Source organism: Neomonachus schauinslandi, chromosome 5 (genome assembly GCF_002201575.2).
Source record: "Neomonachus schauinslandi chromosome 5, ASM220157v2, whole genome shotgun sequence".
NCBI lineage: Eukaryota > Metazoa > Chordata > Mammalia > Carnivora > Phocidae > Neomonachus > Neomonachus schauinslandi.
Genome location: NC_058407.1, coordinates 145,964 through 171,033, shown reverse-complemented (window position 1 = coordinate 171,033; position 25,070 = coordinate 145,964). Strand labels below are relative to the sequence as shown.

Here is a 25,070-nt window from a genome sequence, read left to right as displayed (position 1 = left end):
TTAAAGGGAAGCTCTTCTTAGAATCCAAATGGGCATGCCTCACGGTACAGCTAAGGGTGGCAGGACTTGTGACCTGTTTCCCTGGGCTTTAATGGCAAACCTGTCCTGTGACAGGAACAGCTGTCTGCTCAAAACCATTTCTGAAAAAAAGTTGGTTGGGACACTAAAGATGAAAAAGAATGGAGGCCCACCCCAAATCTGTAGGGTTGGGAATAGGGGCCATCAGGGACTAGAAATCATTCCCTTGGTGGAAAGACAATGAATAGGCCCTGAGGTCGGTTCTGGGAGAGAACACACCTCAATCTCCTTTTATTTGAGAGACACACAAAGCATGTTTCCTGAAGCTCTTCCCTGCTTCCACACAACCTGGGGAGGCTGAGGCTACGATCTCTAATTCTGCTTCAGGGTCTGCTGTGGATCTCTCACACCTGTCAAGGGTGCTTGCTGGTGCAGACCCCGTCCCGGTACCTGAGTCCAGGGGAAAGGACAACTGTGGAAGGGTCAGGAATTGTGGGCCATGGAAGTGGGGCAGGCCAATGGAATGGGTGGGCTTGCAGGAGGTAGACAGGGAGATGGCCTGCAAGAATTTTTCAATTCATAGCTGCAGGGTTGCTGAGGGGAGGGTATTCTGAAAGATACCGCCCCCTCCCCAAAGTCCACGAGGAGAGAGGCTTCCTTCTCTGACTCAGGAAGGGGAGGGGCTCTCGATGTTGCCACGCCGCACTCGGTCTGGCACTTCCTCCTCCTCCTGCTCCAAATCAAAGTTCTGTGGACAAGGCTGCAGGTGAGGCCTGGCCCTGGGTCTGCCCCGTGTAGTTCTGATACTTCTAGGGGGCGCATGCACGGTGAGCATGCGTTGCCTGCAAGGCCCAGCAGGAGCCACTCTACTGGGTTATGTTCTGCATCTCTCTGCAGAGAAGCTTTATCCCGTCCAACATTTCCACTTGACCTACCTCAAGCTCCTGCAAAACCTCGTCCATGAAGTCCCGGGAGTTGTGTTTGTAAGACACAGCTAATCGAATCGCATCATTGAAGAGCTGGGGGTAGGTGGAGGTGGCGGGAAGGAATACATGGCAGTGGGTCCCAGCGCCCTGTCCCCATCCTATGTCCACACAACACTCCACCCCTAAAGTAAGCAAGGTCACCCCTCAATTCACCTTGTCCCAACCAATATACTTTTCCCCACCAAGCCCAGGCCCATCACCTCCCCTACTGTCAAAACAAACCATGACCGCTTCCTATCACCGCTTGCTCTGGATTGCCCACTCATGGCCCCTGCAGCAAGGCCTGTCCTCTCCCTGCAGCCAACCCTTCTCATTGAGGCTTCCCTGGTCCCTTGACCACTTGGCCTTTTCCTAACCTCTGCAGTCCACCATTACCTTCACGACATTGGTACCATCAGCAGCTGAGACAAAGTACAGGGGAAGGGAGAACTTCCTGGCAAAATTGAAGCTCTTTTGGGTCATCTTTATGTCTGCTGTAGAGAGAAGGTAGGACATTGGCCTGTCCATCAAGGGAAAGGGAGAGGGTTTTGCAGAGTGGCTCACTAGAGGCCATTCCAGAAAGTGGGACAGGCAGGGGCAATCAGGGGACATGTCCTAGAAAGAGTTCATTTAACAGGGATTTGTGTCTTGGGAAGAGGGAAGATTGGCTCAGTTCTCTACTGGAAAGAGAATGACGGCAAGCAAACAAGGGCTGTATTTTGGGAAGGAGGACAGATCACTGAAGGTTTACTGTCCCAGGAATGGAGGAGGAAATGTGTGGTGGGTGGGTCCCCCATGGAGTGTGGACACCCAGATGCAGGGATGGCCCCACCATCAATTTTATTGGCCACCACGATGCATGGGATCTCTGGCCTGAACTCCCGAAGCTCTGTATACCAAGTGCTCAGGTTCTTGTAGGTTACTTTCCTCTGCACATCAAACACCTGCAATGAACAGAGGAAGGAAAATAGCTCAGGTGCGTCAGTGTCTGCACACCACCCCCACCTGACACACACAAGCAGGTGAGAGGCCCTGTGCCTGCCCTTCTCAGGGAAGCCCCCAGAACCTCCGGATCCAAAAGTGGCCTTTAAAATGTTTATTCCTTTTTTGTTATCTTGCCACCTAATCCTGTGTCCCGATTTTAACCAAGATGTATCATTGTACTAACCAACATAGTCTTTTGCAAACTGTAAATTTTTTGGTTTCTTCTTAGTCTATTATTTTTATTGCTTAAACTTTGTCTTGAAATTCCTTTGTGCGGCGCCTGGCTGGCTCAGTCGGTTGAGCGTCCGACTCTTGGTTTGGGCTCAGGTCATGATCTTCGGCTCGTAAGATCGAGCCCCGCACTGGGCTCTGTGCTTAGCGGGGAGTCTGCTTGAGATTCTCTTCCTCTTCCTCTGCCCTTCCCCTCTCCACCGCACACACATGCTCTCTCTTTCTAAAATAAATAAATCTTTCTTAAAAATTCCTTTGTAATAATTTCAAATGCCTCAAAAATTTCCCTGTAGTTACTAATGTGCTTTTTTAAAAAAAATAAAGATTGTACTTATTTTAGAGAGAGAGAGACAGATAATGCAAGTGGGGGGCGGGGGGAAGAGAGAAACTCAAGCAGACTCCTTGCTGAGCACAAGCCTGACACGGGGCTCGATCCCATGACCCTGAGATCAGGACCTGAGCTGAAATCAAGATCAAATGCTCAATGGACTGAGCCACCCAGGCACCCACTATTGGTGTACTTTTAATTTTAAACTTTTGTTTAATCTCTTGTTCATTTTGTATTTTAAACCTTTTAAGTCATTTTTATCTATTATTATTATTTGGAGGTGGTCTGACATCTTTATTGCTTTGGAGGTGGGGGGCAGGTGCTCAGGAGCTCTTGGTGGAGCGGGCCGGCTTCCTCTTCACCATCACGGGCTTCGGGCTGCGCAGGACGGCGCTGACTCTCCAAGTGGCAGCCGTGCGCAGATCTGGTTGGTACTTGTTCTTGCAGATCATGTGCCTGGTGCTGCTGAGGGTGGCCCGGGCTTCTTGTTGATGGTGGTCTGCATGTAGGAGGTGGCAGGTTTTTACTGGCCGGATCTGTGCTTCACGACCACCACTACACCTCTGTCTTCGGCCGCTGGCTCCACACCCACAGTCTTAAGGTGAATCGGACCCTTGAAGGGAAGGAGTTGCGAGCCCTCAGTGCTCTACGTCTGCTTGTTCCTTTTGATCAGGAAGCCGGGGCGGTTCTGTGCGACCGCCCACTGCAGGTGCATGCACATGGCAGCAGCCCCTCTCACAACAGTGGCCGGAGTTGGAAAGACTACCTTTTATTATTATTTTGTAGCTTGTAATTTGATTAAATTTTACAATTTATAGTTTTTACCTATTTTAAAATATTAGCAATAAGCATGAGCACTGCAGACTTGCTCTAAGGGCAGGGGAGGCCAGAAGTCCTGAGATGCTTGGAATTACTGCTGCAGGGATGGGGCCCCTCAAACCCGTGGCAGGAGCCCCTCAAAGGCCAGCCTCTGGGATGGACTCACAGGCCCAAACTGCCCCAGCACAACAGTGGATCGAGGTGGACAACCCTGTAACTTGGTAACTTGCTGGAATGGCTGCTCTTCCTTCTGAACCACCCAGCCCTTCATGGGAGCAAATGGACCTCACCCAGCGCCAGGGGCTTGCCCTGCATGGCAATGGGCGAGGGTCAGCCAGCTGTTACAGCTGAGGCAACAGGAGGTCCACCTGGGAGGCTCCTCCACAGTACACCCAGGCCCCATTTCAACAAATGACCACGTTGTCTTGAATCCCCAATAAAGACTTCTTATCAAGCACACTTGTAATGAATCCTCTGGAATCCACTCGACACCAGGCTGCCTCCCGTGACCACCATCAGTCACCTCTCATCCCTATCTGTCTGGTTTCCTGAGCTACCTCTCCTTGTTTCAAGAGCTGAGGAAGACCTGGCAGGGATGAGGAGCATCCCCGTCAGGGTTTCAAAGTGCAGCTCCCTCTGGGACTCTCAGATCCCCATATGGTCACCACAAGACTGTGTTCTAGACAGCACAGAGGAGAGGGGCTGGTTTGGGAGCAGCACCAGGTGACAGTCGAGGGGGCCTTGGGAGCCTGTCAGAGTAGGTGGCTCCTATCAGGGAAGGACTGTATTTGCCTCTTAGACGCCATGCCTGAATCTGAGGCTCTGGATGTGCTCCACCCCCTGGATGGGGTTCCTCATCCAGCCCCACTTGAAGAGAAGCTCACCCGAGCATTTTCTACATGCCAGGCCCCATGCAGCAGACAGCTGCAGACAGGCATGTAGGAATGCTGGCAGGACAGACACCTCCAGGCCTCAGAAGACGGTACAAATGGAGCCAATGGAGAGGTGTCAGAGGCAGGAGGAGGCTACTCCCAGAGAGAGAGTGCAGGTAAGCTCAGAGCCCCAAAGGCCAGTGCAGAATTGGAACAGACATGGCTGGGCTCTCCCTTCCCACTTCTCCAGGGTCAGAGATGTTGACTATGTGAGCCTCCAGGTGAGACTGCTGGCCTGCACTGCCCCCAGTGCCTTACCCAGTCACCTTCTTGTTCTGTCCTCTTACAGGTACTAATATTACAATTTGGAAAATTTCAAGAGATTTTGTGTTAAGGGATAATGGAGCTTGTGAATGGAGCCAGGGCTCTGGGCAGGAGGCCCCACTGACACAGACTTGCACGGCCCTCCTGCGCTTCTCTAGCTGTCCCTCAGGTCCTCTTACGGCTCTTTTTACCCTGTGGCTATGGGGAGCCCCCTGAAGACTGCGTTCTAGACAGCATAGAGGAGAGGGGCTGGTTTGGGAGCAGCACCAGGTGACAGTCGAGGGGGCCTTGGGAGCCTGTCGGAGGAGGTGGCTCCTATCAGGGAAGGGCTGTATTTGCCTCTTAGACACCATGCCCGAATCTGAGGCCCTGGATGTGCTCCACCCCCTGGATGGGGGTTCCTCATCCAGCCCCACTTGAAGAGAAGCTCACCCGGGCATGTTCTCGCTCAGAAACCTCCCCAGGCTGCCCTGATCCCCTCTCCCCCAGTACCCAGCCTTGGTGAGGAGGGCTCAGCACTACTGGGTCACCCCTCAAGCTTGCCCAGAGCCTTCGTCCACTGCCCAGCTGGTTTCGTACCATGATGCAGGCGTGGGCCTTGTGGTAGTAGGAGGCGTGCATGCTCTGGAACCGCTCCTGGCCTGCTGTGTCCCAAAAGTCTGCAACATGAACACAACTCTGTCTGTCTGATGCGGCTGGAGGGCAGAGAGACCCGGACACCCTGAGCATCTCTGTGCAGATCTGTGTGTGCAGAAACACAACATGTGGGGAGGACAGGGAGGAACAAAGACCACACAGCTCGTATGTGTGCGTCATCAGGACACAACGCACCTGGGTGTGCCATGGGAAGTCTGTGTACGTGTGTGTGCATGGGAGTGGGTAAGAGGGAAACACATGGCCAGGCCAGGAGGAAGGAGAATGCAGACAGGAAGTCCCAAAAGGGAGAAGGTAGGTTTCCCCATTCCCCCACCCACAAGATGCAGGGCCCTCCAAGGTTGAAACTAGGCTGACTTCCCACGTGTGTTGACCACAGATGGCAGACACTGCCAGGCAGGATGTGTGGCCTAGCCAAGCAGGAGGTAGTGACATCACAGAAAGTCAAAACCTTTTGTAGAAGATAACACTCAGACCACAATTGTTATTTCTTTACGCTGGCTAAATTAGAATACCAGGTCAGAGAGCTGGAACTGAGGCCTTGTGCGCCTCCTCCCCGCTCCCCTGGGCTCCGGGCTCCCAGGCTCCTTCCTATCACCCCTACTCTCTGCTGGGGGTCTCCCTCCCTTCCTGTCTGACTCTCGCTCATGGACTTCTCTCCCCTCCCCTCTCCTCCCCCTTGAGAGTCCATGGCCCGGCCTTGTGCTGCTCACCCACAAGGACAGTCTTGCCGTCCACCGTGGCCGTGTGCTTGTACAGGGTCAGGGCGTACGTGGACAGCTGCTGTGGCCGACTGCATTCAGGTTAAGGAACAGAGATGAACAAAAGGAAGGCAGGGAAGGTGCTTGGGGTGGGGGCACTGGTGATGAAACTGGCCCTCTCTTTTTCTTTCTGGAGTTCTTATTTTAAATGGAATGAACGTTGCAGAGGATCAGCTTCAAAGATCACTGGCACAAACTCCATGGAAAGGCGAGAGGCAGGAGAAGCTGGGGTGTGTTCTGGACCTCTAAGTACCAGGGACAACACAGAATGGAATTTTACAGAGAAGCCGTCATCAACAGCCTCATGTAGTTGGAAAATGCAACCGTGGGTGTCCCAGTCCCTTTATGGATGGGGCTCTTGCAGGCCAGGGAGGAAACCCAGCCTTAAGCAGCACGTGACAATTCCAGGGAAAAAAGCCTCCAGAAGCCAGACAGCTGACAAGCTGTTTATGAACTGCCTGTGTGTGAAACCCTGACAAAAAGCCTGGGGAATGAGACTTCCTGAAGCCGCAAGGTGCGGAGAGCTTTAACCAGCAAGCGGAGGGAAGGGGGTGGGGGGAGGCAGGCGGGTGGGTGCGAAGGAGCACGTGGTATGAGGTGAAGCAAGATATACTCAGACTCCACTTTGCGGGGCGGCAGGGCAAGGCCCACAAGGCCCAGGGCAGGGAGTGGTGTCACTCCAGGGCTCTTTTCTGCCATGGTTCTCCGTAGATTCACCCGGGAAGCTTTTTTAAAACCATCCCGGTTGCCAGGGAGTATCTCACTCCAAACCTAGACAACGTGGACAATCCATGGGAGGAGGGAGTGGGTCCTGTTTTACAAAGTTCGTTCATACCAGAGAACTGTAAAATGTTAGCCAAAGTTTTGAGGTCACAGAGGTTACCAGAGCTAGTAAGAAGGAGGAGGTGGAGTTTGAATCCAGGCATAGGACCAGGTGCTATTAGCCATTCTACTGTCTTCCTGATAGAAAGCAAATGCAAATATGAGTAAGCTCCAAAATATGCAGCATCGATGATGTGTGCTGCCAGCTGGTAAGAAACAAGCATGAATGAAACCTGTGTGTTCACTCATCTCTCCCTCCTCCCTGGACCACTGGAGTAAAGGGGTGAGCAGTGAGGTTGAGTTGGTATGAGGGGGGAAGGGCCACAGGAACACAGAACACCGCAAACCTTGAAGGATACAATCCGTCCATGAGAAACCTCTCCATAAGTCTGTAAGGACAGTGTGCAAGGTGGTCAGGTACATCCTCTAACCTCCCCTCCTCCTTGCCCCACGGCATCACCCCTGTCCAGGCTGATAACCTAGGGTCACCTGTGGCTCCCCTCCCCCATTCACTCCACAGCCACAGAGTTTCCTTTTAGGATAATGCCCAGGAACTGCCCACCTACCCTCTTCCTCCCTTTAAGTTCCTGGCACCCCTGAGCTCTAACACTGATCCAGCCCCCACAGCCGCTTTGCCTGAGGGCAGGGACTCCACCTTACTCCTTTTTGGGCACCATAACAGCTGGTCACTAATATTAGTTGAAGAAATAGAGACCTGTCTTTGGAGCTCTGCCATATATCTACACTGGAGAAGTCTGTGTGAACCATAAACTCAATAAATCTAAAAGTGAGTTTCTTTAACCCACTAACCCTGTCCCTGCCCCTGAATTATCTAGTTAGTGGCATTACCCCATTCTCCAAGCCTGGAACTTGGAATCAGAATTACTAGCCCCTCATAACAAAACAGCCTACGTTACTACACCTCTATATACCAGTCCATGGGAGGCTCTCAGACCCACTGTTTCTGCCTCTGCATAGTGCTGACGAACACAATCACCCCTGCCTCTTCACGGAAAACTGATGCCAGGAAGGCTGTGCCTTTTGCCCAAATACCATTTCCCTAATATTCTGCAGGTCCTTCAGGGCTTTGCTCAAATGTCACCTGAGCAATGAGACCTTCCCTGATGATCTTATTTCTAACAGGCAAGTCCTGCCTCATCTTGGACTCTCTCTCTACCTGAGGGCAATCACAACAGAAATAGTATTTTACTTATTGACAGTCTATTCCTCTCAACTAGAATGGGATGCCCATGAAAGCAGTTTATGGAATTTTAGTTTATTGCTGCCTAGGACAAAAAACATTTGGACTATAACCACCATGCAAACACCAGAAAAACTGTAGCCTTAGTGGGGAGCTTAGACTTCTACTTCAACAACATGACCAAGCTGCACTGGGGTCAAAGGAGGCCAAACAGGGAGCTGGAACTTTCTGTCTACCAGACGGCAGTGAGACCCCTGCCCCACTGCATGGTGCCAGTGGAGGCCCCAAGTGCTGCCTCTCTCCCTTCTGCTGGAGCAATGCCACAGGAAGCCAGCTAAAACAGAAGGGTTAAATAAGATCCAGAGTCTCATAACAGGATAGTCAAAATGTCCAAGTGTCAACCAAAAATCATTTATTGTATTAAGAATGAGGAAGATCTCAAAATGAATGAAAAAAGACAACCAATAGAAGTTTTTAAAGCAGCTGTCGTAAGTGAGCAAGTACAGAGTGCCTGAGCGGCACAGTCGGGCCGACTCTTGGTTTTGGCTCGGGTTGTGTTCTCAGGGTCCTGACATGAAGCCCTGCACCGGGCTCTGTGCTTAGCACTCCGCGCAGAGTCTGCTTGGAGTTTCTCTCTTCCTCTCTCTCTCTGCCCCGCCCCGTGTACACATGCTAATAAATAAATACATAAATCTTTTAAAAAAATAAATGAACAACTACAATGTGCTTGAAATAAATGAAAATATAGAAAATTTCAATAATGGGCCAATTCTTAAGACTACAAATAAGCAAAACTAACCTAATATGAAACAGATCATTTGAATAGTCCTAGAACTATACATCTCTAAGCCCAGATGGTTTCAGGGTAGAATTCTACCAAACAGTGTAAGAATTAATATCAATTTTGTACAACGTCTTCCAGAGAAGAGAAGAGGAGGGAATTCATTTTATGAAGTCAGTTAATGCAATGCCTACTAAATAAAATTCCAGCAAGATGTTTTACAGGTATTGTCGAGATTATGAAAAATTTATATAGACAGGCAAAGGAATTAGAAAAGGCAAAACAAACTTGAAAAAGAATAAAGTGGGAAGAATCATTCTACCCAATTTTAAGACTTACTTTGGCTCCCTTAGTCAAGACTGTGTGGTGCTCGCAGAGGGACAGACACATAGACGAACGGAACAAAAGAAAGAATCCAGAAACAGCTTCACAGAAGTAGGGCCAACTGATTTTTAACAAAGGTGCAAAAGCAATTCAATGGAGGAATGACAGCCTTTTCAACAAATGATGCCAACGGAATATCTTTAAGGAAAAAAATAACCCTTTACCCTACACCCTCATACCTTAAACAAAAGTTAGTTCAAAACTGATCACAGACGTATAAAATGTAAAAATATAAAACTTTTAGAAGAAAACATAGGAAAAAGATGCTTTGGAGCCAGGGCTTGGCAAAGACCAGAGTCCATGATTTTGGTAACACCAAAAGCATGATCCGTAAAAGAAACAAGTGGCAAACTGGATTTCATGGAAAGTAAAACCTTCTGCTTTATGAGAAAGCCTGTTATGACAGTGGGAAGACAAGCTCTAGATGGGAAGACCATGTCTGCAAAGAGCACATCGAACAAAGGCCAGTTCCTGGGAAAGTAAAGAAGTACCAAAACTCTACAGTTAAAAAAAAAACTCATTTAGAAAATGCGCAAAAGACATGAAGAGACATTTAACCAAAGAGGAATGTACACATGGCAAATAAGCCCAGGAGAAGGTGTTCCACGCCACCAAGCACCAGGGAAATAGAAACTGAGACCACGATGAGCTATCATTACACGCCTGTCACAATGGCCAGGATAAAAAATAGCAACAACACTAAATGTTGGCAAGGGTGTAGGAAAACCACGTCTTTCATACATTGCTAGTGGGAAAACAGACATTCTAGAAAAACTCTGAGTTTCTTAACAAATGAAACATATACTCACTGTATGATTAAGCCATGAAATGAAAACTCATGTCCATACAAAAACCTACACACGTGTTCACAGCAGTGTCATGTGTTATAGCCAAGACCCAGAATCAACCGAAATGTCACTTAACAGGAGACTGGAACAGTCTAGAAAACCATACTGTGGCTGTCTACACCATGGAATACTACTCAGCCACAAAAAGGAACAAAGTATTGATAGTGCAACAACCTGGATGGGTCTTAAGGTTACTACTCTGTGGAGTGAAAAAGGTCACAGGTTGTATAATTCCATTTATACAATGTTGCCAAGATGACATGATTACAGAGATGCAGAACAGATGGGTGGTTAGAGGGGTCAGTGGTGGTGGGAAGTGAGGTGGGGTGGGTGTGACTAGAAACGGGTAGCATGACCAAAGTTTTGTATCTTGATGCCAGTGATGGTTACAGAAACCTGCACATGTGATAAAATGACACAGAATTATACATGCACTAATAAGCCAATGCCAATGTCCTGACTATGATGTTGTTCTATAGTTACCTAAGATATTATCACTGGAGCAGCTGGTGAAGGGTGCACAAGCCCTCTCTGTACTCTCTTTGCAACATCCTGTGAAATCTGTATTATTTCAAAATGAAAAGTTAAGAAAAAAAAAAGCAAGCCAAAACCACACAGACAGGGAGAAGATATATGCAATGCCAACAACTGACAAGAATTAATATACAGAAAATATAAACGGCTCTGATAGAGAACACACAAACAACCTGTGTACTAACAATATGAACAGATGAATGGATAACAAATATATAAAAAGATGCTCAGTGTTTTAATTTAACGATTTAATCATTTTATTACAAATTAAAACAGAATGAAGTAGCATTCACAGCCCTATAGACTGGCAAAATTCAGACACCAAACACTGGGGATTTTGTGGAGCAACGGAAACTCTTATACCATCCTGGCAGGAGTGCACACGTGACGTAACTATTTTGGAGAGCAATATGGGCATCTTAAAGTTTGAGCTAATCCTAAAACTAGGCAATTTCCCCGCAGGCCTAAATGTGTACCCAAGATGGTAGGCACAAAAATATTCACTGTGGTATCATGTTTAATATCATAAAAATGATAACATCATAAATGTTCTCAAAAGAATAGACAAGTAATTTTAGTATCAACTAGTTAAATTTACTGAGTGCTTACCACGTGCCAGACACTATGCTAGGTGCCATGACATAACACTGAACTAAACAGATGAAGATCCCTGACTTCATGGAGCTTACATTGTAGCAGATGAAGACAGACGCTAAATAAGCCCTTAAAATATATGCTGCCACACGTGCGGTCATGGCATTTAGAACAAAGGCATCACTATGATTCAATGGGGTCGAGAACTGTTCCATCAATTAATGGTGTCCAAGCAATTGAATATGCTTGGGAAAAAAATGAACCTTGAGGCCGTTAACCAAATGGTGGAGTAGGAAGTTCTAGGGGGTGAACCCCCAACTGAGATATCCAGTAAACTGGAAAAATTGATCAGAATCAACCGTTTCTGAACTCTGGAACCTGACTGGACACATAGCAAGCAGGAGAGCACTACATGAAAGCAGAGAGCTGGTCCCAGGTGGAAGAGTGACATAGGCCAAGCAGCTGCCACCACCCATCCCTCGGGCCCACTGCGCTGACCTCGTGACCTGGGCTCCAGGAACCGGGCTAGGGCCAGGGGTGGCGGTAGAAAGACTGCCCTCAGAAAGTCTGGGTTGCATGTTTTGCACATTTAGGTCTCAGCTCTCTCAGGCTTCAGGGTTCCCTTGCTGGCATCTGTCGGAGATTTCAAGGGTTAGGAACACCTTTGCTTTTCCTTCCTTTTTTGGAGCCAGAAACTTAAGGAAATCTTTGTCAGGTCACTGTGGTCTGACCACAGATAACAGAACAGAAACATCAGTGACCACACACAACAAGGAATACACACTTTGCAAAAATAGTTTGGAAAAGTTACAAACAGATAACTCTAGCCCCAAACAAGCAGAAATCAGCAATCCCTGAGGAGTGGGAGAACATGATTTCTAAAGTTACCACATTAAGATACTCAGAATGCCTAATTCTCATTAAAAAAAAAAAGAAAGCCAAAGCAAACAAAGAAATGAGAAGATATGGCCCATTCTCACGAAACAAAGAATTGGACAGAAACAATCCCAGAAGAAATACAGACACTGGAATTATCTTAAATGTGCTCAAAGAGCTAAAGGAATTTATGGACAAAGAATTAAAGGAAATCAGGAAATGATATATGAACAAAATGAGAACATTCATAAAGAGACAGAAATTATGAAAAGGAACCCACAAAACTTCTGGAGCTGAAAAGCACATTAATTAAAAAAAACAAAACAAAACCCTCACTAGAGGGTTTCAACAACATACTTGAGCAGGCAGAAGAAAGGATCAACAAACTTGAGATAAGGCAATTGAAATTACCCAGTTGGAGAGGGGAAAAAAAAAAGAATGAAAATGAACAGAGCCTGGGTGGCTCAGTCGGTTAAGCGGCTGCCTTCGGCTCAGGTCATGATCCCAGGGTCCTGGGATCGAGCCCCGCATCGGGCTCCCTGCTCCGTGGGAAGCCTGCTTCTCCCTCTCCCCCTCCCCCTGCTTGTGTTCCCTCTCTCGCTGTGTCTCTCTCTGTCAAATAAATAAATAAAATCTTAAAAAAAAAAAAAAAAGAAAAACGTAAAAAAAAAAAAAGTGAACAGGGCAAAGGAACGTGTGGGACAACATAAAGCATACTGACATATGCATCATAAAGAAAAGAGAGAGATTTGAAAAAATAATGCCTAAAAACTTCCCAAACTTGGGGTATCTGGATGGCTCAGTCAATTGGGCATCCAACTCTTGATTTCAGCTCAGGTCATGATCTCAGGGTTATGAGATCGAGCCCCGCATCAGGCTCTGTGCTCAGCACGGAGTCTGCTGTCCCTCTCCCTCCCCCTCTGCCCCTTTCCCCGTGCACACGCACACACATGCTTGCACCAGGCTCTCTCTCTCAAATAAATCTTTAAAAGCAAAAAGACACAAAAACCCAAAAAACTTCCCAAACTTGATGCAAGATGTGAGTACACACACCCAGAGGTCCACACTGAGATACATCACAGGCAAACTGGTGAAACCTAAAGATAAAATCCTTGATAAGACAAACAGCCCCTTTCTCATCAGACACCACTAAAGTCAGAGGCAGTGGGATGACATATTTAAAAAGCTGTCAACCAGGATTTCTACATCCAGCTAATGATCCTTCAAGAATGAAGTTAAGATATTTCCAGATATACAGCTGACAAGACTCATTACCAGTGGACCTGCTCTATAAGAAATGCTAAAGTGAGTCCCTTTTAGATTAAAATGAAAGGACACTAGATGGTGATTTGAAGCTGTATGAAGAAATAAAGATTTTCAGTAAAGGCAGCTACATAGATAAATATAAAAGCCAGTATTCCTGTACTTTTGGTTTGTAACTCCCCCTTTTCCTATACGATTTAAAAGGGAAATACATAAAACAATAATTATAAATCTATGTTAACCAGCACTTAATGTATAAAGATGAAGTCTGTGCCGAGACAACACAAAGTGTGGGATGGAGATATCTAGGAGCAGAGTGTTTGTGTGCTGTTATGACAAATTGGTATTAATCAAATAGGTTGTTATAAGTTTAAGATGTTAATTGTTATCTCTAAGGTAACCACTAAGAAACGATTAAAGCATTACACAAAAAAGGAAGAAGAGAATCAAAATAGCACACTTCAAAAAAATCAAAAAACAAATAGGCAGTAGTGAAGTAATTGAGGAAAAAAAGACACAGGAAACAAATAGCTAAATGGCAGAAATAAGTCCTTCTTTACTGATAATTTAAGTATCGTTGTTTCAAATGTCAATGGATAACAACTTTCCCATTAGAAGTGAGAGACTGGGGTGCCTGGGTGGCTCAGTTGGTTGGGCGACTGCCTTCGGCTCAGGTCATGATCCTAGAGTCCCTGGATCGAGTCCCGCATCGGGCTCCCTGCTTGGCAGGGAGTCTGCTTCTCCCTCTGACCCTCCCCCCTCTCATGTGCTCTCTCTCATTCTCTCTCTCTCAAATAAATACATAAAATCTTTAAAAAAAAAAAAAAGAAGTGAGAGACTGGCAGAATACATTAAAATACATGATCCATCACAAAAAGACTGAAAATAAGAGGAAGATAATCCATGCAAACAGTATCCAAAAAGGAGCTGGGGCAGCTCTATTACAGTCAGACAAAACATACTTTCAGTCACAAGTTATGAGAGAAAGAAGGATACTACACATTGATAAAAGTTTCAACCTATCAAGAATGTATAAACGTTATAAATATAGGGGCGCCTGGGTGGCTCAGTTGGTTAAGCGACTGCCTTCGGCTCAGGTCATGATCCTGGAGTCCCAGGATCGAGTCCCGCATCAGGCTCCCTGCTCGGCAGGGAGTCTGCTTCTCCCTCTGACCCTCCTCCCTCTCATGCTCTCTGTCTCTCATTCTCTCTGTCTCAAATAAATAAATAAAATCTTAAAAAAAAAAAAAAGTTATAAATATATATGTACCTTAAACAGAGTCCCAAAAGAAAGGAAGGAAACACTGACAGAAGCCAAGGGAGCTGTAGTTGGCTGAGATTTCCAACCGCATTGTCAGTAATGGGCAGAACAACTGAGACAGACCAACAAGGGAACCAAGGACTTGTACAACCCTACAACCAGTCCAACCTAACAGACGTACAGACAACACTGTACCCAACAGCAGCAGAGTACACATTCTTCTCAAGTGAACATAGGTGAGAGCATAAAGTCTTGATAAAATTAAAAAGACTGAGATCATATAAAGTATTTTTTCCAATAAGATGGAATGACAGCAGAAATGCCCAACAGAAGGAAAACCAGAAAATTCACAACTGTGTGGAAATTAAACAACACAGTATTAAACAACCAATGGGTCGGGTGCCTGGGTGGCTCAGTCATTAAGCGTCTGCCTTCAGCTCAGGTCATGTTCCCAGGGTCCTTGGATCGAGTCCCGCATCGGGTTCCCTCCTTGCATTGGGCTCCCTGCTCGGCGGGAAGCCTGCTTCTCCTCTCCTACTCCCCTTCTTTGACCAATGGGTGAAAGAAGAAATCACAAGGACAATTAGAAAATGCCTTGAGGTGAATGAAAATGAAAACACAGCTAACCAAAACTTCAGGATGAAACCAAAGATGTGCCAAGAGCAAATATTATAGCTATAAGCACATACCTTAAAAATGTAGAAAGATCTCAAATCAGTAACAGGTACTTAAGGTACCAGACACAAAGCGCAAACTAAACATGAGCTTGTAAGAGAGAGGTAGTAATGAAGATTTTAGTGGAGAGAAATAAGAGGCTAGAAAGACAAGGGAGAACACCAATGAAAAAAAATTAGCTCTCTGAAAAGATCAACAAATCAACAAACCTTTAGCTAGGCCAAGGGAAGAGGGAGAAGACACAAATGATCAAAATCAGAACTCAAATTGGACACTAACATCAATTTTTCAGAAACAAGAAGCATTATAAGAGAATACCATGAAAAACTGTATACCAGCAAACCGGATAATCTAAATGAAATACACACATTTCTATAAATATGCAAACTACCAAACAGATTTAAGAAGTAGAAGAAAATGTGAATAGACCAATACCAAGTAAGGAGTAATCAAAAACCTCCCATAAAGAAAAGCCCAGGACTGGGTAGCTTCACTGGAGAGTTCTACCAAGCATTTAATGAACTAGCACCAATACTTCTCAAACTTGTCCAAAAAACTGAAGGAGGGGACATTTCCTAATTCTTTCTATGAAGCCAACATTACCGATTCCAAAGGCAGACAATGCCGTAGAAGAAAACTGTATCTCCGAATACAGATGTCAAAATCTTCAACACAATCATCGCAAACCAAATTCATATTAGAAGGACTATACACCATGACCAAGGGAGATTTCTCTTGGGATTTAAGGGTGGTTCAATTTAAGAAAATTAATCAACCACATCATATCGATAGACAGAAAACCCTATATATTTATCTCAATAAATGCACAAAAAGCATTTAACAAAACCAACACCATCCCATGACAAAAACACTCAATGAACTAGCAACAGAAGGTAATTTCCTCAACAGGATAAAGGCCATATATGAAAAAACACAATTAACCTCATACTCAATTGTGAAAGAATGAAAGCCTGCTCTTCAGGTATCTGACAAGCATGACAATCTTGCTGACACGGAGTCTGGACGTTCGGATAAGAACCTGACCTTAGGACGCCCGTCCCAAGTTCCCACTTTGCTTTTCCCTGGCACCTTTTAAAATAACCACTTAAGGGGCGCCTGGCTGGCTCAGTCAGTAGAGCATGTGACTCTTAATCTCAGGGTCGTGAGTTCAAGTCCCACGCCGGGCACGGAGCCTACTTAAAGAAAGAAATAAATTAAAAATAAATAAATAACCACTTCAATTTGAGCCAGCAAATAGTTAGTGACCCCTACCCCAACCACCTTGTACTGCTCGCTTGTGACCCAGGATGGAGGACTGCTCTTCCCCTGGCCCATTTCACTCCCACTTCTGGGATGTATTAAGTATTTTTTTTTTTTTTAAAGATTTTATTTATTTATTTGAGAGAGAGAGAGAGAGAGAGAGAGCACATGAGAGGGGGGAGGGTCAGAGGGAGAAGCAGACTCCCTGCCGAGCAGAGAGCTCGATGCGGGACTCGATCCAGGGACTCCAGGATCATGACCTGAGCCGAAGGCAGTCGCTTAACCAACTGAGCCACCCAGGCGCCCCATGGGATGTATTAAGTATTAAATCTTGGGACTTTACTTCCTTTGTGTGCGTATATTGAGAGTGCACCTTCAGTCAAAACAACCCCAGGGTTTTCACTTCCCCAAAGTGGGCACTTAGATGCTGAGGGAACTATCTGCTGACTGTGGGTGGGTGGCTTATGTCCCTCATCCATCAGGGACCTGACTATTTTTAATTCAATACACTAGCCACAAGAAGCCCTCAACACAAGCACCTAGGTAAGAAAAGCAAAGAAAAGGCATCCAAATTGGAAAGATGGAAGTAAAATTCCTTCTCTTCAAAGGTAACATAATTTTATACATAGAAAACTCTAAAGAATCCACAAAAAAAGTAATAGAGCAAATAAATTCAGTGAAGTTGCAAGATATAAAATCCACACACAAAAATAAACCGTATTTCTATACATTGGCAATGAGCAATATGAAAAGGAAATTTAACCAAGAAGACATAGCACTGTACACTAAAACTATAAAACACTGCCGAAAGAAATTAAACAAGACCTAAATAAATGGAAAGACATCAGTGTTCGTGGATTTGAAGGCTTACTGTTTCGAGGTAGATAACTTTACCCAAAGCAATCAACAGATTCAATGCAATCTCTATCCAAATCCCAATGACATTTTTGCAGAAATAAAAGAACACATCCCAAAATTCATATGGAATTTCAAGGGATCCCAAGTAGCCAAAACAATCTTGTGAAAGAACAACAAAATTGAGGAACTCACATTTCCCTGAGGTCAAAACTTCATTCAAAGCTACAATAATCAAAACAGTATGCTACTGGGCATAAATATGGACCTACAGACCAACTGAACATACAGCTCAGAAAGAAACCCTCACATATATGGTCAATTGATTTCTGACAAGGGTGCCAAAGACCATTCAATGGGAAAAGGAGAGTCTCTTAAATGGTGCTGGGAAAACTGGATATTCCCATGCCAAAGAATGAAGGTGGGCCCCTTCCCTCACACCATATATAAAAGTTAACTCAAAATGGATCAAAGACCTAAACTTAAGAGCTGAAACTATAAAACTTTTAGAAGAAAATATAGGACCAAATCTTCATGATTCTCCCATAAGAAGAGATACACAGACCAATGGAACAGAATAGAGAGCCCAGAAATAAGCCCACACATATATGGTCAAATATTTAACCATGGAGCCAAGAATACACCATGGAGAAAGGATGGTCTCTTCAATAAATGGTGCTAAGAAAAACAGAAATCCACATACAAAAGAATGAAACTGGATCTCTATCTTATACTATTCACCAAAAACTAACTCAAAGCGAGTTAAAGACTTTTTTCAAACTGTGAAATGATCACCAAAATAAGCCTAGTTAACGTCTATCACCACACATAGCTACAGAATTTTTTTTTTTGATGAGAAATTCCAGATTACTCTCTTAATAAGCTTTCAGATATGCAGTACAGTGTTATTAACTATAGTCACCAGGTCACACATTACGTCCCTATGACTTGTGTATTTTAAACTGGAAGTTTGTACCTTTTGACCCCCTTCACCCCCACCCCTACCCACCACCTCTGGCAGCCACCAATCTGTTGTACCTAAGAACTTACATCTTCTATTTTAATGTATTTATTTATTTATTTTTTAAGATTCCACATACACGTAAGATCATACAGGATTTGTCTTTCTCTGACTTAGTTCACTTAGAATAATGCCCTCAAGATCCATCCACGTTGTAGCAAATGGCAAGAGTCCCCTCTTTTTAAATGGCTGAGTAATTCTCCATGGCACAGAGAAATGGGAGGTGTTGGTCAAAGGGTACACTCGTAGTTACAAGGCGGATAAGGTCTGAGGATCTCGTGTACAGCACGGTGACTACAACGAACAACACTGCACCATATACTTGAAAGCTGCTAAGAGAGTAAATCTTCAGTGTTTTTACCACACACCAAAAAAAGATAACTATGTGAAGTGACGGATGTGTTAACAAACCTTATTGTGGCAATCATTTTGCAATACATATGTTTGTTAAATCATCACGTCGTACACCATGACAATCTTAAATATCAATTACATCTCAAACATTTTCTTTAATTTTTAAACAATTTATTAAAATTGTTTCTGTTCATCAAAATACACCAGTAATAGAGTGAAAAGCCACAGACTAGAAGGAGGTTGGATCATTGGTCAAATGTCTGAAGATATCCCTCCAAGTCAATAATAAAAAGACAAACAACCCAATAAAAATGGGCAACTGGCTTAAACAGGCATTTCACAGAGGAGGATTTCCAATGACCAATAAGCATCAAGCATCAATAATTGAAAAGGTGCTCTTCATAATTAGTCATGATTCTAGAAAGTCTTAAATACAATCTCTATGAATAATCAAGCTTGATAAATGTGCTGTCAAAATGTTTCCTTAGTACTTTTTTTTTTCTCTGCTTGTTCTATTGATGATTGAGAGGAACACCTATTCTGAGCCTGGTCAGTCATCCAGTTAAAACATTATTCAGACTTGGTCACTCCTCTGCTCAAACCAGCCCATGTTTTTCCATTTCTTTCAGTTCAAAGCCTCCTCAGATCCCAAGGCCCTCTTCCATTTGCTCTCTTCTCTCCCACTGCCTTCCCGCTGCTCCCTGTTCCAGCCACTGGCCAGTCCCTCTAGCTGAAATGCTCCTCCCCACGCCTGGCTTGTTCCCTTGCCTTCTTCAAACCTTTGCTCAAATGTCACCTTCACAAATAGGCCTGCCCTGACCCCTCTCCTTAGACTACAACTGCACTTTCCCCCACATATTAAGGGCCACTCCTTATCTGTCTATAAATTGAACACATTGTAGCCATGATTTTATATTTCTAAGATTTAAACTGTAGCTTCCCTTGTAGAAGGATGGTAGATTCTGTTTATAATTGAAAAGAAACAGCATCCATATTATAAAGAAAATACACCACTTTCTTACACGGAAGGAGGAAAATCTCCCAGTGAAATTACTGCTGTCAGAGGTCCAGAGGGCTGTGCTCAGATACTGCGCTGAGAGACCATGCGCTCCTGAGGTGGAGGAGGAAGGCAGAGCTCAAGAGACTCGTCTCATCAGAGCGGGCCGTGGAAGAGTGATGGTCCCTACCCTCCTCTCCCAGAAGCATGTGAAGTGTCACAGGTGCCGCACCCCTCTCTGGAGGCCCCTTCCCCAGGCATCCAGCCCATCTCCTCCTGGCCCTTGGGGATGATGAGGCATGGGACATGGGTCAGGCTGCGTGTATCCCGCTCCCTAATCTCCCCTAGTCAACTCCAGTCTGTGCTTACACCACGTGCCCTAGCAGGGTGCGCATCTTTGCCCTCTGTGCACAACGGTGGACAGTGATCCAAGAGAGAATGACACCCTAAAAGCCATCACCCAAAGAAGGCAATGCATCTGGAGCTAACCATTCTGTTTTTGAACAAAGATTTCTCTTTATTCATTTTCTTCATCAGGTCAAACTAGTGGCAGACGGGCAGATAAAACTAAGACCCACTGAAGACCTACCATGTGTCAAATGTTGGGCTAGTCACTTAGAAAACATTGTGAAGTAAGCCTCGTTATCCTTCCACCACTCGCCCCCCTCCCCCACACACAAACAAAGGGAGGCCAGGAGCTTCAGTGGTTGAGCCAGGGGGCAAACCATATCTGGAGCTCACCTCTGAAAGAGCGGATAAGGAAAGGCCATGTTTTGTTATTAAGCAGAGGGAGCATCTGGGTCCAAAGAAATCTTAAAGGAAGGCAAGGCCCGGGACGCCTGGGTGGCTCCGTCGGTCAAGCGTCTGCCTTCGGCTCAGGTCATGATCCCGGGGTCCTGGGATCGAGCCCCGCATCGGGCTCCCTGCTCCGCGGGGAGCCTGCTTCTCCCTCTGCCTCTGCCTCTCTCTCTCTATCTCTCATGAATAAATAAATAAAATCTTACCAAAAAAAGAAAGGCAAGGCCCGAGGGGCACCTGGGTGGCTCAGTCGGTTAAGTATCTGCCTTCGGTTCAGGTCATGATCCCAGGGTCCTGGGATCAAGCCCCGCATCAGGCTCCCTGCTCAGCGGGGAGCCTGCTTCTCCCTCTGCCTCTCCCCCTGTTTGTGCTTTCTCTCTCTCAAATAAATAAAATCTTTAAAAAAAATCTATTCACACAAAAGAAAGGCAAGGCCCCAAATAGCCTGAACTCCGCCCCCGCAAAAGGGGAAGACGGTTTCTTGAGCTGTAGAAAGAGAAGCTACAGAGGGAGTATGGGTTCCTCTCGGTACTGGTCAGCAATGCCCAGGGGTACAGAAAATGTGAGGAAAATGTATGGAGGACCGGCAGGGCCTCCAAATGACATGGTTATAAGTGGGCACACAGAGAGGGCCTTTTACTGATCACCTAGAGCAGGGTCTGACCCTGTTAGTACTCAGCACTTGTAGAGTGAAATGTCTATTAAAGTGGACCCAGGCTGGACAATCAGATCATGAGCTGGCCAGGTCAGAGATCGTTAGGGGAGAACATCTTGCAGTAGCATCCAACTCAGGAAGGGGGTACGTGCAGGAGTGAAGGCAGTGAGAGAGCTATGTCATTAGAACCCACCCTCAACAGAGGCTTGGGGGGCCAAAAACACAGACACAAAGAGGAAATGGAATCAAGAGGCATGAACCTGCTGCATGAGAAAGAACAGCAGCGCAGAGAAAGCCTGGTGCTTCTGCCCCACAGCCCTGCTTGTTTTCCAGATGCTGTGGCCATAGAGACCAATGCTGTGGTGTCTGAAATCCTGCTAACCTCCTGAATTCTTTTTGTTGTTGTCCTAAGCGAGGCTTGTAAGAAAGCAGCATTGAACTTTGGGTTGGGCAGTGCTGAGGAAGCAGGCAGGCCACCTTGGGCCTCACACCAAGCTATGCTCTCCAAAGCCCCCACCTGCTCTTTATCCGCCCGCCATTCCTGCTCTGTTTGCTGGGAAACACTACACTTGGCTGGCAAATAGGGGGTGTTCTTTACTGTGCAATCTCCCCAGACTGCAACTGTTGAGGATGGTCAAAGCAACTGTAAAACACTAAACTAGATCTGCAGTGTATGCATATGGGGTGGGGCAGAGAGAATGTGAATTTAGGAAGATGGCCTAAAAACCAGCAAAGCCCCTGGAATCAATGGTGAAGCTTCAAGACAAGGTAGCTCTGGAGCACCTAGGAGACAGGACTCAAGCAGATGTCTGGTGTACCTTCCTGCTGTGAAGGCGGACAAGGACATGCACTGCAGAGTCCCCTTCAACTCACCAGGTGGGGAGTCCCAAACTGTGCACATGGGCAGTGGAGTCAGTTAAGAGTCAGCCAATCTCCAGGCTGACCACAGTCAGTCCTCATTTCCTTCCACTCTGCCTCATCTTGGGGAGCTCCTCCAAGAAGGCATCTGTACCACCTCCAATCAATCTGTCATTGGTCTCCATTCCCACTCGCAGACTCTCGGCCCACACAGAACATGCAGGATCCCTCAGCTCTTACCGCCTCACCCTGGACTGCTTCAGTAGTCTCCAGGGTGAGCCGTCCCATATGTGCTGCTAAGACTCCTGAAGAAAGCTCTCCTTACTCAGTCCTTATGACTTGCTCCCCCTTCCCCAACACACACAGCTGCTGTGATCCCCCTTGTTCCCCCCACACACCTGGGCTCCAGCCAAGACTACTCCCTTATCACCCCTATAGAAGCCATGCTCTTCTGTGCCACCCCGACCTGCTCTGGGCCTAGTCTTCCTTCTCTCATCTCCCAACATACTTGGACTTGCCCACAGCGCTGTCCCCTAGGCAGATGATCTTCACGTTGTCATCAGCATCGTATTTCTCTTGGTTGAGCTCACAGGGTTTGGCTTTGTCGCTGGCCATTGGCTTCTGGCCGTTCAGCCCGGGGTGGGCGTGTGCCTGTGGGGTCTTGTCACTGTCTGGGAAGATCAAGAAGAGGCTACTGTTAAAGAGATGAGAAGTTTCGGGTGCCTGCGTGGCTCAGTCGTTAAGCGTCTGCCTTCGGCTCAGGTCATGGTCCCAGGGTCCTGGGATGGAGCCCCACATCGGGCTCCCTGCTCCGCGGGAAGCGTGCTTCTCCCTCTCCCGCGCCCCCTGCTTGTGTTCCCTCTCTCGCTGTGTCTCTCTCTGTCAAATAAATAAATAAAATCTTTAAAAAAAAAAAACAAACAGATGAGAAGTTTCCTCAACCAAATCTACTTTTTCCCCTTCCTAGACAGGAGAGAGAAGCTGATGAGATCAAGGCCCAAGGACACACTTCCATTCCTCTCTATTCACTACCAACCCGGCCGCCACTTGCTGAACTGTGGGGTTGTAATCTTGTCCCCACTCAAATCCTCTTCGGGTGGTTTACTTTATGTCATCTCCTTACTGCAGCTATGTTCAGGGCCACACCTCCCACTCCCACCTGGAAAGACTATTTGACAAGTTGTACATGGGCAAGCTTTCTCACCAGTAAAACAGGACAAAAAAAACAATCAATGTGAGACAGAGACAGTGTTCTGTAGACCTAAGGTCTTATCACTGAATGACAGACCACACAGCCAAAGACATCTAATGTGCATTCCTGATCCACCTTCCCCTTCACTTTTCACCCTGCTGCAATCAGTAGCTGCCTTTTTTCTCTCAATGTGGGCATTCTCCAGACCCTCTTCTCTAGGGTTATTTCAATCTCTACTAGTTTCAAGTATCTCCTAAATAGTGATGACGCCAAATCTGTACCTCCACCGAGATTGCTTCCCTTGGCAGCAGACTCAGGCAATTGCCTACCAGATTTGGACTAGTAGATTCTGCCACAGAGGGACAAATAACATATGAAAAACGAATACTTAATTCTTGCCCACCCCAAACATTAGTCATCACATTCCTCGTTTGTACAAGACATCACCGGCCACCCCGTGCCAACACCTAGGTGTGACATCATCTCTAGCTCTGTTTCTTCTCTCCTCACTGCCAAATAGAAGTTTTCAAAGTGTACTAAGAACACGCAATAGCACAGATTCTGAGTCAGTTAGGCACACAGAAATGATGGCTTCAGGCTCTATTCACCATGAGCAGACCTTGTGCTGGGTTCAGAGGAAAGGAGACACAATGTTGGCGGAGTCTACTGTGGCAAGAGGTAGGACAGGGGTGTGCACAGCGTCGGGGTGGAAAATGCCAGCAGGACCCAGAGTTCCCTGAATGTAGCACTGCTCAGGTACAGACTGAGCCTTGTTTACCCGGGTACCGTCAGCCTGATGACCAGTGGTTGGCAAGTGGTAGATGGTTGGTGAGCACAGGGAGGGGCTGCCCCTTCCATCTCCCCCCTGGAGCAGACTGACCTGTTCCAAAGCCAAACCCAGACCTAAACTCCAGGCTCGAAGACCTTCAACAGCTGTCGCTGTCCTCCCCATCCACGTCGCAAGCTCTCTTTCATTCAACCAACATCTTTTGGGCACCCAACACATCTGGGAACCAACCTTCCCTGTCAGGCTGGACTGCCCTTGCCCTCACACCGCTGCGTGAACCCAACGATCCGTCCTTCTCCCGCCCAGGGCCCAAGGACGGTGGATCCCAAGGCTGGGCCTGCCACCTGAGGGAAACGAGGTACGACCCCGGACTCCGCAGGTGGTCCCGCCGGTGGCCAGCCATGGCCCAGTCGGCGCCCGTCCCCCGTCCCACCCCGCCCCGGTCCCCGTCTCGCACCGCCCCACCGCGTCCCGGTCCCCGTTCCGCGCAGCCCCGGTCCCGCTCCACCCCGGTCCCCGTTCCGCCCCGCCCCGGTCCCCGTCTCGCCCCGCCCCAGTCCCTGTTCCGCCCCGTCCCACCGCGTCCCGGTCCCCGTTCCGCCCAGCCCCGGTCCCGCTCCAGCCCTGTCCCCGTTCCGCCCCGCCCCGTCCCGGTCCCGCTCCACCCCGGTCCTCGTCCCGCCCCGCCCGGTCCCGCCTCGGACCCCTCGGGCCAGCCGGGGTTCACTCGGCGCCGCACTCCGCTTCCGGCTCGGTTCGCGTCTTCGCAGCTGCTACGCAACCGCGCAAGGACCCGTAGGAGGGCTGCCCGGCCGGAGGCCTGAAGGACCCCTCCGGGGTACGGGCTGGCTAGCGCGGTGCCGGGAGGGAGTGCTGTAGATGCCCGCGATTGCCGGGGCTGGGTCGGGCATGTTGGCTGCAGGGTCGGCGGGCGGCGAGGGGTGGGCCTCCTGCGATGGTGAGGTGCGCGGACACGGGTAAATGCAGCCGGGTCGTGTTTTCCTTTTGGTGTAGGAATTTGTAGTTTGTGGGTTTTTCATTTGTTCTTTAATAAAATATTTAGAAATCCCAGGGCGCCTGGGTGGCTCAGTCGGTTAA

The 25,070-nt window shown here is 47.1% G+C and overlaps 1 protein-coding gene, 1 non-coding gene and 1 pseudogene across 3 annotated transcripts; 1 reads left to right on the top strand and 2 right to left on the bottom strand.

The window, feature by feature from the left end:
* On the bottom strand, positions 1 to 24,722 carry RABL2B (RAB, member of RAS oncogene family like 2B). Of its 2 annotated transcripts, none has more exons than XM_021687851.1 (9): positions 24,677 to 24,722; positions 22,502 to 22,664; positions 7,138 to 7,167; positions 5,909 to 5,988; positions 5,121 to 5,200; positions 1,816 to 1,927; positions 1,380 to 1,477; positions 954 to 1,037; positions 1 to 766 (listed from the first exon to the last, which is right to left on the bottom strand). In XM_021687851.1, the coding sequence occupies exons 2-9, from the start codon at positions 22,606 to 22,608 to the stop codon at positions 686 to 688; spliced, it is 672 nt and encodes a 223-aa protein (XP_021543526.1). In that variant the 5' UTR covers positions 22,609 to 22,664; positions 24,677 to 24,722; the 3' UTR covers positions 1 to 685. The 2 variants fall into 2 exon arrangements, with proteins under 2 accessions (XP_021543526.1, XP_044771692.1); XM_044915757.1 differs by having other exon boundaries at positions 434 to 766; positions 1,380 to 1,474.
* LOC110578317 lies at positions 2,751 to 3,247 on the bottom strand (annotated as a pseudogene).
* On the top strand, positions 16,310 to 16,382 carry TRNAK-CUU. Its single transcript has one exon. It is a non-coding gene; the product is annotated as a tRNA-Lys (tRNA).
* Positions 24,723 to 25,070: the final 348 nt, after the last annotated feature.

Excerpts from the sequence above, each read along its gene's own strand:
- RABL2B (XM_021687851.1), bottom strand. The coding sequence starts at position 22,608 with ATGGCCAGCGACAAAGCCAAACCCTGTGAGCTCAACCAAGAGAAATAC. Across the intron at positions 5,989-7,137 it reads AGGTTTCTCATGGACGGATT|TCGGCCACAGCAGCTGTCCA; the intron begins GTATCCTTCAAG and ends ACCTGAATGCAG. Across the intron at positions 5,201-5,908 it reads CGGCAAGACTGTCCTTGTGG|ACTTTTGGGACACAGCAGGC; the intron begins GTGAGCAGCACA and ends TTCATGTTGCAG.